The sequence below is a fragment of the Mobula hypostoma genome, chromosome 13, assembly GCF_963921235.1.
Source record: "Mobula hypostoma chromosome 13, sMobHyp1.1, whole genome shotgun sequence".
Lineage (NCBI taxonomy): Eukaryota > Metazoa > Chordata > Chondrichthyes > Myliobatiformes > Myliobatidae > Mobula > Mobula hypostoma.
Genome location: NC_086109.1, coordinates 52,982,788 through 53,001,066, shown reverse-complemented (window position 1 = coordinate 53,001,066; position 18,279 = coordinate 52,982,788). Strand labels below are relative to the sequence as shown.

General features: G+C 39.4%; 1 protein-coding gene across 4 annotated transcripts in view; it reads right to left on the bottom strand.

Annotated features, from left to right (window-relative positions):
- The window catches only part of LOC134355592 (protein unc-13 homolog A-like), a 1,022,883-nt gene that overhangs the window by 362,405 nt on the left and 642,199 nt on the right, over positions 1 to 18,279 (bottom strand). For all 4 annotated transcript variants that reach the window (XM_063065696.1, XM_063065695.1, XM_063065693.1 and 1 more), the window contains one exon: positions 12,682 to 12,823. In XM_063065696.1, coding sequence (XP_062921766.1) covers positions 12,682 to 12,823 — 142 coding nt within the window. The remainder of the gene's footprint in view (positions 1 to 12,681; positions 12,824 to 18,279) is intronic.

Sequence of the window (18,279 nt, the reverse complement as noted above, 5' to 3'; positions counted from 1 at the left end):
CGATTTTGGATTGATTGAATTATGGAGGTATCTACACCCTGATAACAGAGAATATTCTTTCTTTTCACATGTTTATAAAAATATTCAAGGATATATTATAATCGATCCTTGCTTCTTGCCTAGTGTTAAAAATTGTGAATATGACGCTATTGCTATATCTGATCATGCGCCTCTGAATTTGTCTTTTGAATTTGATGATGTCATTCTTGCCTGTCCATCATGGCGCATGTCTCAGACATTATTGCAAAACTCTGACTTTGTCAGTTTCATTGAAACCCAGATAAAAGAATTTTTTTCTTTTTAATGATATGGGGGTACATCCAAATTAATTTTATGGGATACATTTAAAGTATTTTTATGTGGTCAGATCATTTCTTATTCAGCTAAGCTTGGAAAACAGACTAAGGTAGAATTAGATAAGATTTCAAAACAAAATAAAGAGTTAGATAATATTTATGCAATTTCCCTTAATACTGATTTATTCAAACAAACTGTGGAACTTCAATCACAATATAAGCTATTATTGACTCATCCTATTGAAGGCTATTTGCTTAAGTTAAAGAGCCAATTTTATATGTTTGGAGATAAAAATAATAAACTGCTTGCATCTCAATTAAAAACGGTGAGAGCCAAAAGGCAAATTTTGAAAATTCATAGGAAAGATTGTACCCTGGCTTGCAAATATGAAGAAATTAATAAGATTTTTCAAGATTTTATACTGAACTTTATAAGTCCCAATGTCCAGCAGATTCTTCTAAAATGAATGCTTTCTTACGAAAGATTGCTTTTCCTAAAATTTCTGTTGAGGATCAAAAAACTCTTGATGCCCAAATTACTGAACCCAAAATTCATAAAGCTATTTTTTCAATGCAATCTGGTAAGACCCCTGGACTTGATGACTGTCCTGTAGAATTTTACAAAAAATTTGGAAAATTGCTTTCTCCCTATATGTTGGAAATGTTTAAGGATTCTTTTGTGAAAGGTGATTTATCCTCTACTTTCTATGAGGTTTCTATTTCTTTAATTCCTAAAAAGGATAAAGATCCTACTGATTGTGCCTCATACAGACCTATTTCATTATTGAATGTCGATGCTAAGATCCTGTCAAAGATAATGGCCAATCGGTTGGAGAATATTTTGGGTAAAATTATTTTTAAAGATCAAATAGGCTTTATAAAGGGTTGTTATTCTTTTTCAAATGTTTGGAGACTATTTGACATTATATATTCGTCCTCTTTTAAAACTCCATAATGTGTCGTCTCTTTGGATGCTGAAAAAGCATTCGATCGAGTCAAATGGAAATATTTATTTAATGTTTTAAAGAAATTTGGCTTTGGTGTTAATTTTAATAATTGGATTAGAATGATATATAAATCTCCTATTGCTACTGTTATTACTAATAACTGTAGGTCTCCTTTTTTTCAGCTTTCACGGGGGACAAGACAAGGTTGTCTATTAAGTCCTTTGTTAATTAATTTAATATTAGAACCCTTTGCTATTGCTCTTCGTGAAGCTAAAAATATTTATGGAATTTTTGTGAATGAGACCATTTCTCTTTATGCTGACGATTTATTGGTTTATATATCTAATCCTGAGGAATCTATTCCTGCCTTGCTAAAATTATTTAATGAACTTGGAGATTTTTCACGATATAAAATAAATTTTAGTAAAAGTGAATTGTTTCCTTTAAATGAATCTGTTTCTATATATGATAATACTCCTTTCAAAGTCATGAATTATTTTAGATATTTTGGTGTTACAATCACTAAAAAATATGAGCATCTTTATAAAGCCAATTTTGTTTCCTTGGTAGACTCTATGAAGTATTTATTTAGTAGATTTACATTTTCACTTGTCGGTTGCATCCATATAGTCAAAATGATGATTTTACCAAAATTTTTATATTTATTTCAGAATATTCCTGTTTTTTTGACTAAGAAGTTTTTTGATCAGATTGATTCTATTATTTTATCTTTTATTTGGAATAATAAAAGACCAAGTGTTAGTAAATGTCACTTACAAAAGTTGAAAAAGGATGGAGGTCTCGCTTTGCCTAATTTAAGAATGTATTACTGGGTTGTTAATGTGCGATACATGTCCTTTTGGTTATATTGGGTTGATAAGAATGATCGGCCAATTTGGGTAGACTTGGAATTGAAAACTGTGAAACAGTTTTATTTAATCTCATTACTGGGAGCTGCTTTACCTATATAATTAGCTAAAGTTGCTAATGTAAACTAATACCCTGTGATTAAGCATTCTTTACAAACTTGGCTCCAGTTCCGCAATTTTTTTAGTCTTAAAAAATTTAAACTTTGTAGCTTAATTTATCGAAATTACTTTTTTAAGCCTTCTTTGAGTGATCCAATTTTTTTACTTTGGAAAAATAAAGGTATTAATTCTTTTTTGGATTTATTTAAAGATTGGTGTCATATGAACAATTAGTTGATAAATATTCTCTTTCATACTCACACTTTTTATAGTACCTTCAAGTTAGATATTTCTTACAAACATATTTAAGTAATTTTCCTTACATATTGGATGCTGTCCTGTTAGATACTATTATGAGTATGAACCCTTCAATGAAGGATTCCATTGGAAGAATTTATAATTTACTATTACAATGGGATATCGTCCTTTATTTAAGATTAAGCAAGTTTGGGAAAAGGAACTCAATTTGACTTTTATGACGGAGGATTGGACACAGATTCTGAAGCTGGTTAACTCTTCTTCGATCTGTGCTTGTCACTCACTGATTCAATTTAAAATTGTACATTGTTACCATTTGACGAAGGAGAGACTGTCTAAAATATTTCCTAATGTTGATAGTTATTGTGATAGATGTAAAACTGAGACAGCTACACTGACACACATGTTTTGGTCTTGTTCTATATTGGAACGATTCTGGAAGTCAGTTTTTCGACAATTTCTAAAACACCTAAAATTAATTTACAACCTAACAAATTAACTGTGCTTTTTGGAATAATTCCTCAAAATATCCGTAGTATCTCTGTGTATAACCAACATGTTATTGCATTTGTTAGATTAATAGCTAGGAGGGCCGTTTTATTGAAGTGCAAGGATACATCAGCTCCCACTTTGTCACACTGGTTCTCTCAAGTGAAGCTATGTCTTAGTTTGGAGAAAATTAGAAGTTGAACCTTTGAACATATGTTTGATTTTGAGAAAAGATGGGGTTCATTTGGTCATTATTATCATTCGAGTTAATTGATAGATTTCCTCCACGATCTAATTGTAAATTTTTGGTACTTTTTTTTTTCTTGCTGACAGTTTGATGTTTATCTATAGAAGCTTTTTGTATGACATATGGCTCCGGGGTTGAACACCTTAGGGGGGTTTTCCCCCATTTTTTCTTGCTTAGTAGGGTTTTTTATCACCAAAATGTTTTCAATCTTTAAAATAATGTTTTTTTTCTTGAGACATTGTAAGTTTTGCTTACTTCGATGTACTCATGTTAATTTTGGATAATAATAAGATTTGAAAAGAAAGAAAGAAATCCACGAGCCTTTTTGTCTGCACTAATGAAGTGGAGGCTGCTTTTGCAGAGCTTAAACAGTGGTTCATAACAGATCTTGGTTTCTCCTAACCCGGACCTTCCCTTCATTGTGGTGGTGGACGCCTCAGACATCAGCATGGGTGGCGTTTTGTCTCAATTATCACCATTGGCCAATAAACTGCATCCATATGCATTCTTCTCCAGGCGGCTATCCCCAACAGAGAGGAGCTATGATACCGGGAATCCGGAGCTTCTTGCAGTTAAGTTAGCTTTGGAGGAATGGCTGCAGTAGGCCAAGAACCCTTTTATCATTTGGATGACCACATGAACCTGGCTTATATTCAGGAGGCCAAGAGGCTGAATTCCAGTTAAATTGGGTGTTCTTTGTTCTTTAACTGCTTTGATTTCATCCTGACCTGTTGACCGGGGTCAAAAAAACAGAAGCCAGATACCTTGTCCCGTCAATTTGATAAACCAGAACAAGAGGAGCACCCTACTGCCATTTTGTCCAAGCCAGGGTACTAGTGCCAATTTGTCGAAGAACTGGAACTCTTGATCGCAAGGCGCAAGCGCAAGGGGAGATTTCTCAGTGTTCGTCTCAGATTCCGTCCAGTTCCAGGTATCTCAATGCCGACATTCACCCAGAATGACCACACACCCAGGGATTGCCAAGACCCTCGAGTTTATCAAGAGGAGATATTGGTGGCCCAGAATGACAAAGGAAGTTCACCAGTATGTGCAGCATGCAAGGTGTGTGCCTGGAACAAGGAGCTCGTACCCAACCTCAAGGGTTCCTCCACCCCCTACTTGTTCTGGAAAGGCCACGGGCACACATCTCTATGGACTGTCACGGTCTTCCACCATTAATCATAGTAATTGTCCCCGGTTATCAAAATCCTGTAAGTTCATTGCCTTGGAGGAACTATTGTCTGCGAGGGATATGGCCAAAATTGTCCTGGACTAGATCTTTAGGATCCTGGTGGACATTATCTTGGATTGTGGTCCAGAATTCACATCACATTTCTTGAGGGCATTCTGTAAGCTGATAGGGGCTACAGCAAGCCTTTCCTCTGAGTTTCACGCACAGTCCAACAGCCAGACAAAGCAGACCAACTTAAGTTTAGAAGGTACTCTAAGATGCCTGGCCTCAGAAAGACCTGATGTGTGGTGTGTCCATTTGATGTGGGCAGAGATCACGCACACTACCTCACAGTATTCAGCGCACAAGAACGTCACTGCTCCAGTGCCAGTTTGGTTATCCTCCGCCTCTCTTTCCAGAACAAGAGGCTGAAGTGGGTCCCTGCGGTTGAAGAACTCATCCAACGCTGCAAGCAAAAATGGATTAGGGCAAGAGAGATTTTGCTGGCCTCTACCTGGAAAGTGGAGACCTAGGCGAACAGAAGGAGATGACATGGACCTGCTTTACAGCCTGGGCAACAAGTCTGGCTGTTCACTCATGACTTGCCTCTCAGGGTAGAATCGAGAAAGTTGGCACTGAAATTCATTGGATCCTTCAAAGTCCCGAGGAAAGTAAATCCGATGGCTTACACCTTACAGCTCCCCAAGACCCTAAAGATCAATCCCACCTTCCAAATCTCTGAATTACAACTTGCCTGCATCAGCCCCACCACCACCCAGATCTATTGAGGGGGTACAGGTCTTCACTGTGATAAGGCTTTTGGACTCGTGCACGGTTTGAGGAGTTTGGCAATACCTCGTAGACTGGGGAAGTGTCTGAAAGAGCCATCTTGGATCTGGCTTCCATATATGATTACCATCACCACCTCTCCCGGCAGCCAGGGCCGACAGAAGTCAGCCGTAGAGGAGGGGGTTCTGTTATGAGAAGCTCTCAACTGTGCCAGTTAGATGCTCTAACTCTCCAGAGTATAGCTAGCTGACATGGTCCCTTTAAGGCTTCAGGATGGTCCCGCTAACTGGTAATCATGTTTTGGGCACCAAAAATTGAGTACTTAAAGAGTATCTGAACTGAGGTTCAGTGCTCAATCATAAGCCCTACTACTGATATCATCTAGCATTTGTTTGTGCTCAGTTCTCGATGTAGTTTGATACCATGTCTTAATCCTTGCTTTGGATACTCCAGCACTTGGGTCCAAACTATCCGCGTCAAGGACTCACATCATACTCTCAACCCCATTCTCCTGATCTCCCTGTAAACTTTGATGTCCTTGTGGCCTCTACTTTAAATATACCCAATAACTTGGCCTCCACAGCCATCTGTGGCAATGAATTCCACAGATTCACCATCCTCTAGCTAAAGAAATTCCTCTTCATCTCTGTTCTAAATCAGTCCCTTTATTTGAGGCTGTGCTATCTGGTCCTAGCTCCCACTATAGGAAAAATCCTCTCCACATCCACTCTACCTAAGCCTTTTAATATTCAATATGTTTCAAAGAGACCCCCCCCACCCCAACAATCTTCTGAACTCCAGCAAGTATAGGCCCAGAGCCATCAAACACTCTTCATAGATTAATCCTTTCATTTTTGGGATCATTCTTGTGAAACTCCTCTGGACCCTCTCCTATGCCATCACATCTTTTCTTAGATTAGGGCCCAAAACTACTCACAATATTCCAAGTACAGTTTCACCAACGTCATATATAAAATCTCAGCATGACATCTTTGCATTCATATTCTAGTCTTCTCAAAATGAATGCTAGCATTGCACTTGCCTTTCTTACCACTGATTCAACCTGCAAGTTAACCTTGAGGGAATCTTATACAAGGACTCCGAAGTCCCTTTGTCCCTCATATTTCTGACTTTTCTCCATTTTGAAAACCTACTACGCCTTTATTCCTTTTACTAACTTGCATGACCATACACTTTGCTACACTATATTCCATCTGCCACTTCTTTGCCTATTGTCCTAATCTGTTTAAATTCTTTTTCCAACTCCATAGTTTGGACAATACAGGTTTCCCCCGCCATCCAAAGGTAGAGCGTTCCCATGAAACAGTTCATAAGCCGAAATGTCGTAAAGCGAAGAAGCAATTACCATTTATTTGTATGGGAAAATTTTGTGAGCGTTTGCAGACCCAAAAATAACCTACCAAATCATGACAAATAACACATAAAACCTAAAATAACAGTAACATATAGTAAAAGCAGGAATGATATGATAAATACACAGCCTATACAAAGTAGAAATACTTCTCTACAACGGTTGCCTGCACAGATCTCCGTAGCGAAAATCTCACGCAAGCGCTGTTGGCATAAACGCGCTCTCCAGTAGCCTTTAAGCTATGAGGCTGCCAAATCTACCAAATAACACGTGAAAATACACAACCTATGTAAAGTAGAAATAATGTATGTACAGTGTAGTATACTTACTGGAATCGGGAAGGCAGCGTGCCAAGCAAACTGATGATGGTGTGTTAGGCTGAGTCATCGCAGGTTGGGTGGTGCAGTGGCCCCCACCCCGATACATTTCCGCGAAGAATGCAGCAGTAGCCGGGAGGCACACAGCACAGCTTTAAGAAAAAAGCCGAAATAAACAAGCTAATTAATTAGGTGCCGCTGACATGTAATTGTCGGCCCAGATCGGAGGCAAGGCAATCAGAAATCGGCACTGATCTGGGCTGACAATTACGTGTCAGCGGCACCTAATTAATTAGCTTGTTTATTTTGGCTTTTTTCTTAAAGATGTGCTGTGTGCCTCCCGGCTACTGCTGCATTTTCCACGAATCGGTACAGTATCTGTCCGGGGCACAGGTGGTGGGACACTGGGGTGTCATCTCATCGTCGATCAGGGCAGGCAGCTCATCTTCTCCTATGACTGCCCGCCTTGATGTCGAGGATCAAGGTTCGTCGTCTGCTGTGGCTGACGTGGAAGGCTTGCTTGACTGCTGAGCCTTGTGTATTTTTCTATCATACAGTTGTTTGTAAGGACTCAAACCATCCTGCAAATATCCTCTAAACCTACGTACCCTTTCAAAATTAAAGTCGTACTTTCTCATTGCAGCGAAAATCTCATGCAGTTGCCTCACGTTCAGTTCGCTGCTGCATTCAGTTTCGATTGTTATCCTTTCCTCTTCCAACTGCATCAGCTCTTCATCTATCAGTTCTTGGTCACGGGATGCCAAAAGCTCTTCAACATCATCTTCGTCAGCTTCCACAAGCCAAACTCACTTTGTCCTTGCTTCGTTCACCACGATCGAAACGCTTAATTATGTCTAGTTTTACAGTAAGTGTAACACCCTTATGAGCTCTTTTAGGCTTTTCCAATACCTCAGAACTCATCTTGCTAATGCCTGCTCACAGGCATGTATTAAAGCAATGCCATTCCGAATCCAGGGAGAGCGGCTGCTCGGGACGCGCGCTGCCTTTCTTCGTAACAGTGAAAACACCTTCTAAAAGCGAAAACAGGGTACTAATCTAGGTCTTTCATAACAGCGAGGTTTCGTAAAGCGAACGTTCGAAAAGCGGGGGACACCTGTACTCCCTCGTTTGAATACAGATAAGGCAAAAAGGCTCAGGATAATAAACAATGGAAAAAGCTACACAGCGCGCCCTTGATTTCTCTGCTTATCATTACCAGACCCAAATAGGTGTCATAATTTACAACAAATAGTGATCAGTTCCATAATGATTTAAACAAGAATAGTTGAAACCTCATGATAATTAAGCATCTAATCTTCATTTCAATACTAATCTGATTTTTTAAACTTATGTTGATATTCCTGTGGTTAAACCAGATTTGCTCTGGGTTTTCTAGATAGAAAACTAGATTTTCCACATTGAAACAAGAAATGGGACAGATTCAGTAATCAGAGCTTGTTGCTCAGTAAGGATCTTGTCATGGAAAAAAGGCTAGGAAAAGCTGAAAACTTAACTCTATTTAATTTAGAGAATGCCTTGGTTTATATGGCTTCTAGATGATATAAGAAGACTTGATAGTCAGAGGAATAGAAGAAGATACCCATTCATTCAGGAACAAAAGAAACTAACAGCATGTTGGTAACTAAGGCTAAAGATCCACACACAATGATTCAGAAACAGCTTTAGCACCTTTCTAACAAAATGGTCCATCAACACCACCCCATCTTCACTATTTATTTTAGTAACTGACAGAAATTTCAACTCTTGCACCATACTGCTTCCACTAAACAACAAATTACATGTCATCTCAGTTAGTGTTTCCCGCATTTTCTGCATTTGTTTGAACTGGTATTCACATTGTACCTTAAGCAGCAAGAAGGAACTATTGAACTATTGAAGATGTCCCAAGGAACTCTGCAGAATCTTGGCAAAGGCGACACTTCATCAGATGGAGAAGATATTAGAGGTGTGCTTTAAGGAGCCTCTCAGAAGAATACACCAATGTAGAATTTTTGCAAAAAGGTAGAAACATGTTTATGGAATAAGAAGGTGCAAAACTGCTCCCACTATCCCCATAAAATCCCTTTCCTGCTCAGGGTAGCCCAGTTTGCCAGATAGCTCCAAAACCTCATTATCTGGACTGGTAAGGCACAGTGAAAGCCTGCTGTGCCTTATGTCTAGAGGCACAATAGGGTGCAGCTCTAATAATACATTAATACTCTACTCTAATAAAGCAACCTGCATGACGGTGACTTTATCCACCACCCAAAAACTGAGTCTCTCCAACACTGTGGCACACTCTCAGTGGAAAGAGCACTATAAACAGAATATATTCAATGCCTAGAATGCACTACCAGGGGTAGTAGTGGAGGCAAGTATGATAAAGGAATTTAAGGGGTTCTTAGATAAGCAATTGAATATGCAAAAATGGAGCAATATGGACATTTTGTAGGGAGGAGGGATTAGATTAGTAAATTACTAGTTTAATTTGTTCGGTACATCATGGGCTGAAGGACCCATTCCTGTGCTGTTCTGTTCTATATCTATGTTCTATGATTCAAAACATCTTCAACATCTCCTTTCTCTCTCTCTCTCTCTCTCACACACACACACACACACACACACACACACACACACAGTCACACACATGATTTATTTTTGTTTCTCTTCGGATCAAGAAGACAGCAGTAAGAGGCTAAGCGAGAAGACATTTTATTTCTCGGAGTAGGAGAGAGGTCAGACTGCGCAGGTGTGTGACGTCAGCCAGTTGAGCGCGAACAGTTTAAAAAGAAAACCGCCATATCGAGCGGGCAGCGTTGGAGCAGGCTGCAGAGTGAGAGGGTGCGGAGTGAAAGGGCTTTGGCTCAACGGGCTTCGGCGGAGACAGGAAGAGGCTTCCTGCGACCGTTGAGTCTCATAATAACGGAGTAAGTTACAGTTTTTTGGTATTTAGTACAAACAGTAGCATTAGAGGTATGCATCTAGGATTAGTGTTGTGCTTGGAGTGCCAGATGTGGGGACCCTGGGAGACTCCCAGCCTCCCCAAGGATTACATCTGCACCAGGTGCACTGAGATGAAGCTCCTGAAGGACCATGTTAAGGAGCTGGAGATGGAAATTGATGACCTTCGGCTAATTAGGGAAAGTGAGGAGGTGATAGATACTACCTACAGAGAGGTGGTGGATAAAACCCCTTGGACAGTCCCCCTCAGAAATTGATATATCGTTTTGGATACTGTTGAAGAGGTAGACCTGACAGAGGAGGACCACAGTGAACGAGATTCTGGCATTCTGCCCAGTGCCAAAATCAAGAGAGCAAGAAGAAATTCAGTAGCTATAGGGGATTCTATCGTAAGGGGGACGGACAAGAGATTCTGCGAGCTGGACAAGGATACCCGGATGGTGTGTTGCCTCCCTGGTGCCCAGGTAAGGGATGTCTCAGATCGAGGCCAGAGTATTCTGAGGAGAGAGGGTGAGCAGCCGGAAGTCTTGGTACATGTTGGTACCAATGACATAGACAGAAAAAGAGAGGAGGTCCTGAAGCAAGATTACTGGGAGCTAGGAAGAAAATTGAAAAGCCGGACCTCCAGAGTAATAATATTAGGATTGCTGCCTGAGCTGTGCGCTAATGATGGTAAGAATGGCAGAATTAAGCAGATGAATGTGTGGCTAAGTAACTGGTGCAGGGGGCAGGGCTTCAGATTCTTGAATCATTGAGATCTATTTTGGGGAAGGAATGACTTATACAAAAAAGATGGAGATTACACCTGAATCCAAAAGGTACTAATATCCTGGCGGGATTGTTTAATATAGCTGTTAGGGAGGGTTTAAACTAAGTTGGCAAAGGGAAGGAAACCAAGGTGTTAGGGTCGAGGAAGAGGAAAATAGAAATAAGTCAAAAATACTGTGCAGCAAAGATCGCAAGAAGGACAGGCCGGTGAATATACAGGATAATTTCCTGCAAAATAGAAATATAGCAAAATCAGCAACAGATACTGATGTACTGTACTTAAGTGCATGCAGCATTAGAAATAAAGTGGATGACCTTGCTGCACAGCTGCAGGTTAAAAGATATGACATTGTGGCCAACACCAAGTCATGGCTAAATGATGGATATGATTGGGAGCTGAATATCCAAGGATACACAGTGTATAGGAAAGAGAGGAAGGTAGGTAAAGGGAGTGGTGTGGCCCTGATGGTAAGTAACGATATCAAATCAATAGGAAAGAAGGGACATAGGATCAGAAGAGGTAGAATCCTTATGGGTAGAGTTAAGAAATAGCAAGGGTAAAAAGACACTAATAGCAGTTATATACAGGCCTCCAAACAGCAGCCGGGATGCAGACTACAAGTTGCAGCTGGAAATAGAAAAAGCGTGTCAGAAGGAAAATGTCAAGATAATTATGGGGGATTTTAATATGAAAGTGGATTGGGAAAGTCAGGAAGGTAATGGATCTCAGGAGAGGGAGTTTGTAGAATGCCTACAGGATGGCTTTTTGGAGCAGCTTGTCCAGAAGCCCACCAGGGGACCAGCTGTTTTGGATTGGGTGCTGTGTAACGAACCTGAGGCGATTAGGGAGCTGGAGGTAAAGGAACCCCTTGGAAGTAGTGATCATAATATGATTGAGTTCAGTTTCAAATTTGAAAAGGAGAAGCTGGTATCAGGTGTATCGATATTTCAGTGGAACAGGGGAAATTACAGTAGTATAAGAGAGGAACTGGCCCAAGTCGATTGGAAAAGCTAAATGGAGGGACGGCAGAGCAAAATTGGATGAAATTCCGACAAGAAATAAGGAAAATGCAGGAAAAATATATACAAGAAAAAAGGAAATTATGAATGGAAAAATGGCACAAATGTGGCTAACAAGAGGTTAAGGCAAAAATAAAGGCAAAAGAAACAGCGTACAAGGAAGCAAAAATTAGTGGGAAAAATGAGGACTGGAAGACTTTTAAAAACTTACAGAAGGAAACTAAGGAAGTCATTAGGAAAGAAAAGATGAAATCGTTCAGGACTCGGATTTGGTATGTCACCAAAGACTAGCAAATGTCTACAGATATATCATGGAGAGCATTCTAACTGGTTGCATCACCACCTGGTATGGAGGGGCACTGCACAGGACTACAAAAAGTTGGCCTGGTTTGCACACCCAGCCAGCTCCATCATATGCACTGGCCTAACCACCATCCAGGACATTTCAAAAGGTGATCCCTCAAAAATGTGGCATGCATCATTAAGGATGCACATCACACAGGACGGACTCTCTTCATGTTACTATCATTAGGAAGGAGGTACAACAGATACTCACTCAACATTTTAAAAATATCTTCTACTCCTCCACCATCAGATTTCTAATCAAACAATAAAGCAACCCATAAAGACAACCTCACTCTATATGCTCTCTTTCGCACTAGTATTTTAATTTTTATATATATTTCTTATTGTAATTTATAGTGATTTTATGTATTGTAGTGTAGTGCTGCCACAAAACAAAAAAAAATCACAACTGACTGTACATCAGTGGCATTAAACCTGATTCTGATGTAGAAAATTACTGAATGACACTGACTTCTTATGGCATCATTTGTACTGTGTTAAGATTCAGGATTATTATTTTGGTAACACCAAGCATTTACTGCTTTCACTTGAATCAATTCTTACTTTTTACCAGTAACCTTTGAAAGTATGAATTCAGTGATTATAAATATATATATATATCACCTTTATCAAGTATATTGCTTATTAGCAAATCCTACTTGGAAGCAAACTATAAAATTGCCCAACTTGATAATTTATAGTAAACATTTAAAAATTGTAATCCAGTACTTACAAGTGAAAAGTTTCATCCCAGCTTGGGTTGAGATTCCCAAAAATGGTTTTAGTCCTCCTTTTGGTTTTACCCACTTGCACTGTGACATAAGGGTCGCTTGAGCCAGTCTTATCTTTCGCTTGTAAACCCTGAGCACAGAGCACTGTATGTACAAGGAAAGCTTGGAATGTTTAATATGTACTTTTAATCATATAGGTAAAACTTAAATGTGATGAAATATGTACTGGCAACTTTTTGTATTTACACATGCTAGCATGTGAATGCTCGGGTATTTTCTCTGGTCAATGGAGAACACCAGTCAAAATCTGTTTGAATCACAAAAGCAAGTGTTACAGAAGGGTAGAATTCCTTCCTTCATCACACAAGTTAAACATAAAATATAGTGATGCCTATCCACAGAATTCAAGTCCAGAAATTTGGCATGGCACAGTAGTGTAGTGGTTAGCGTAATACTTTACAGTGCCAGTGACCCGGGTTCAATTCCTACTGCTGTCTGTGAGGTGTTAGCATGTTCTCCTTGTGACCAGGTGGGTTTCCGCCAGGTGCTCCTGTTTCCTCACGTTCTAAAGGCATATGGGTTAGTAAGTTAATTGGCTGCATGTGTGTAATTGGAAGGTGCAGGGTTGTTAGGGCCTATTGCCATGCTGTATCCCATACATACATACATAGATAAATAAATAAATACATACATAAACAAATTAATAAATACATGGATGGATAAATGAATAAATAAATAGGTAGATATATAAATAAATAAGGTAACGTTTAAATAGAGGGAACTGAATTATCATGCAGGATTCCCTAAATGTTAGCTTGCAGATTCAGATGCTAGAAAGGGAAGCAAATGCAATGTTAACATTCATTTCAAGAGGACTAGAATATAAAAGCAAGATTAAAGGCTGAGGCTTTATAATGTGTTGGCTAGACTGTATATAGAGTATTGAGAACAGTTTTGGGCCCCTTATCTAAGAAAGGATGTGCTGCCATTGTTCAGGGGAGATTCATGAGAATTAGCTGATGAATGAAAGGGTTAATGTGTAATGAACTTTTGAAGGCTGTGGGTCTATACTTGCTGTGGTTTAGAAGAATAAGGGGATCTCATTGAAACCAACTGAATAATGAAAGGCCTAGATAGAGTGGACATGAAAAATTTGTTTCCTATAGTGGGGGAATCCAGTACCAAGGACACTTAGAACAGAGATGAAGAGGAATTTCTTTAGCAAGATCATGGTGAATCTATGGAATTCATTGCTACAGATGGCTGTGGAGGCTGTAATTGAGTATATTTATAGCAGAAACTGATGTTTTTTTTATTAGTGATAACATAATAGGTTAAAGGAAGAGGGCAGGGGAATGGGGTTAAGAAGGATAATAAATCTTCGACCATTGTAGTGTAGTGGTAAGCACGATGTTTATTACAGCTTAGGGCATTCCAGGGTTTGGACTTCAATTCAAGCGCCATTTTGTAAGGAGTCTCTCTATACCCTCCTCGTGGAATGTGTGTGTTTTTTCCCTGGCGCTCCAGTTTCCTCCCATGGTCCAAAGGCCCTGTGATAGGTTAATTAGTTATTAGATTTGGGCTAATCAAGCTTGTGGTTTGCCGGATTGGCATAGCTTGAAGGGCCAGAAAGACCCATTCCACACTGTATCAGAAAGTAAGTAAATAAATAAATAAAGAAAATCAGCCATCATGGAATGGCAGAGCAGACTCAATGGGCCAAATCGCCTAATTCTGCTCCTATGTCTTATGGATATGATAATAACGTTTAAGAGGCATTTAGACTACCCATAAAGAGGCAGTGAATGAAGGGTTATAAATGACGTGGAGGCAGATTGTATTAGTTTAAACTAGCGTCATAGTTGGCATACATATGGTGGGATAAATATCCTATTACTGTGAGATACTGTTCAATGTTCATTACTTGGGTAATTTTGACAGACTGGGGCAGGAGAATCATGTAAGACAATAAATAGACAAAATTTTTAAGAAAATAATATGAATCATTATACTGATGATTGTGTCAGTCCAATAACAAGTTATACTAGTTTCTACAAAAGAAATGGACATGGAGCTGGAATTGCAGAACTTAGTCATTGGCTTTCCAAGTAAATGGCAATGACAATGCTTAGGGAGTGAGGAATTTGTTCTCTGGCAACTCCAATGTCAGTTTTTACAAATGTTAGTCTGTGTTAGCTCTAATTTATGTCAAATTTGGAAACCTTCAAGGAAGTATTGGTTGGATGACCAGTCAACATTTTTTAACATTAAATTCAGTTTAAGCTGAACTGGGGCTGATTGGTGAGTGCCTTTTACAGAACACAAAGTAGGATTTTGATAATTGGAAATCCTCACTCCCCAACCTCAGCAGGATTATTAGAAGTAAAAGAGGATGGACTTCATTGCTTTACAAATTTAGACTACACAACTTTACAACTCCTTGATTTCATAGTAAATTTATGAAAAATAAGTTGGTGGAAACATTCAAGTGAAGTTTCATCTGAAAGCATATTTTGATCTATATCTCAAATACCCTAGAACTATCCTGACAACTGTGCAGGTTAATAGGGCTGTTATGGAATGTTAAAGATGTTTACAAAATTGGCACATTATAGGAGGTGTACCCAATTATATACTTCTCAAAATTAATTAGTTTCATAATGCATCTTATTTTTTAAATAAGATTAACTCTATTAACTTCTACAAATTAGTTTTCTCAAAAGACAAAAGATTTTTAAAATGCATTCCTGCACATTCTAAATTGTGTTAGATGCTCAAATCAAGTTGATGTTCCTTTTGATCGGATTCAGATGCTATGTGAGGAATTAAGACGGGGGCAACCTTGTAATGCATTGTTGAAAAAGACAGAGCAGCATAGGTAAGTTGTCTCAAAACCTTAGTCTCTTGGTCTGTTTGGTGAAGTTGCACAGAGTCAGATTCATTTAACTGATCCATTCACGAGACACAGATGTCACTGGCTAAGCCTGCATTTTTCACCCACCCCAAAATATTCATAAACAATGGCTTTTTGAGCCTTTTCATTGGGCATTGTGAGAGTACAGACTCACAGGTATAGATGGCCTGAAAATAGAGATTAGTGAACCAGATGGGTTCTGACTACGATCTGGAAGCTTACAGTAACTGTTACCACTCCTAAGTTTTACTAATAGTACTGACTCCTATTTAGTTATTTGAATTTAAATTCCATGATGAAAACTAAATATACTAGCTTAATTATCCACCAGGTTCCCAGTCACTTGCTCACTATTTTATCCTGATACATCTGCTCTAATTCTTAACCACTTCATTTAAAACTCCATTAATACAACAAAATCCAAAATTGAATAAAACTCCAATAGTGCAGCATATTTTAGACTTTGGTGGCACTGGACCAGTAGATCTTCTATTTTACTGGATTTTGCTTTTATTAATACCCCAAACATTCATTTTTTTAGAAATTTGTCATCTGAAAAAAAAGATAGTCGGCAAACCAAATACCCAATCATCAGGATTTCTGAAGAATGAGATTGCAGATTATTAGAGTTTTCTGCAGGTTTAGTCACTACAGTTCAAGAGTTCCAACGGTTGTTATCAAGCCGTTATAATGGGTGACTTCAATCTACATATAGGTTGGGTGAACCAAATTGGTAAGGGTGCTGAGGAAGAGGATTTCTTGGAATGTCTGCGGGATAGTTTTCTGAACCAACATGTTGCGGAACCAACTAACCAACTAGAGAGCAGGCCATTCCAGACTGGGTATTGAGCAATGAGGAAGGATTAGTTAGCAATCTTGTCGTGCGAGGCCCCTTGGGTAAGAGTGACCATAATATGGTGGAATTCTTCATTAAGATGGAGAGTGATATAGTTAATTCAGTAACAAAGGTTCTGAACTTAAAGAAGGGTAACTTTGAAGGTATGAGACTTGAATTAGCTAAGATAGACTGGCAAATGATACTTAAAGGGTTGACGGTGGATATGCAATGGCAAGCATTTAAAGATCGCATGGATGAACTACAACAATTGTTCATCCCAGTTTAGCAAAAGAATAAACCAGGGAAGGTAGTGCACCCATGGCTGACAAGGGAAATTAGGGATAGTATCAATTCCAAATAAGAAACATACAAATTAGCCAGGAAAAGTGGCTCACCTGAGGACTGGGAGAAATTCATAGTGCAGCAGAGGAGGACAAAGGGCTTAATTAGGAAAGGGAAAAAAGATTATGAGAGAAAGCTGGCAGGGAACATAAAAACTGACTGTAAAAGCTTTTATAGATATGTGAAAAGAAAAAGATTGGTTAAGACAAATGTAGGTCCCCTACAGACAGAAACAGGTAAATTGATTGTGGGGAGCAAGGACATGGCAGACCAATTGAATAACTATTTTGGTTCTGTTTTCATTAAGGAGGACATAAATAATCTTCCGGAAATAGTAGGGGACCGAGGGTCTAGTGAGATGGAGGAACTGAGGGAAATACATGTTAGTAGGGAAGTGGTGTTAGGTAAATTGAAGGGATTAAAGGCAGATAAATCCCCAGGGCCAGATGGTCTGCATCCCAGAGTGCTGAAGCAAGTAGCCCAAACTCTTTAGATTCTGGATTAGTTCCTGAGGGCTGGAGGGTGGCTAATGTAACCCCGCTTTTTAGAAAAGGAGGGAGAGAAACCGAGGAATTATAGGCCGGTAAGCCTGACATCGGTGGTGGGGAAAATGCTGGAGTCAGTTATCAAAGATGTGATAACAGCACATTTGGAAAGCGGTGAAATCATCGGACAATGTCAGCATGGATTTTGTGAAAGGAAAATCATGTCTGACAAATCTAATAGTATTTTTTGAGGATGTAACTAGTAGAGTGGATAGGGGAGAACCAGTGGATGTGGTATATTTGGATTTTCAAAAGGCTTTTGACAAGGTCCCACAGGAGAGATAAGTGTGCAAACTTAAAGCACACAGTATTGGGGGTATGCTATTGATGTGGATAGAGAATTGGTTGGCAGACAGGAAGCAAAGAGTAGGAATAAACGGGACCTTTTCAGAATGGCAGACAGTGACTAGTAGGGTACCGCAAAGCTCAGTGCTGGGACCCCAGTTGTTGACAATATATATTAATGACTTTGACGAGGGAATTAAATGCAGCATCTCCAAGTCTGCAGATGACACAAAGCTGGGTGGCAGTGTTAGCTGTGAGGAGGATGCTAAGAGGATGCTGGGTGACTTGGATAGGTTAGGTGAGTGGGCAAATTCATGGCAGATGCAATTTAATGTGGATAAATGTGAGGTTATCCACTTTGGTGGCAAGAACAGGAGAACAGATTATTATCTGAATGGTGGCCGATTAGGAAAAGGGGAGGTGCAACGAGACCTGGGTGTCATTGTACACCAGTCATTGAAAGTGGGCATGCTGGTACAGCAGGCGGTGAAAAAGGAGAATGGTATGCTGGCATTCATAGCAAGAGGATTCGAGTACAGGAGCAGGGAGGTACTACTGCAGTTGTACAAGGCCTTTGTGAGACCACACCTGGAATATTGTGTGCAGTTTTGGTCCCCTAATCTGAGAAAAGACATTCTTGCCATAGACGTAATACAAAGAAGGTTCATCAGATTGA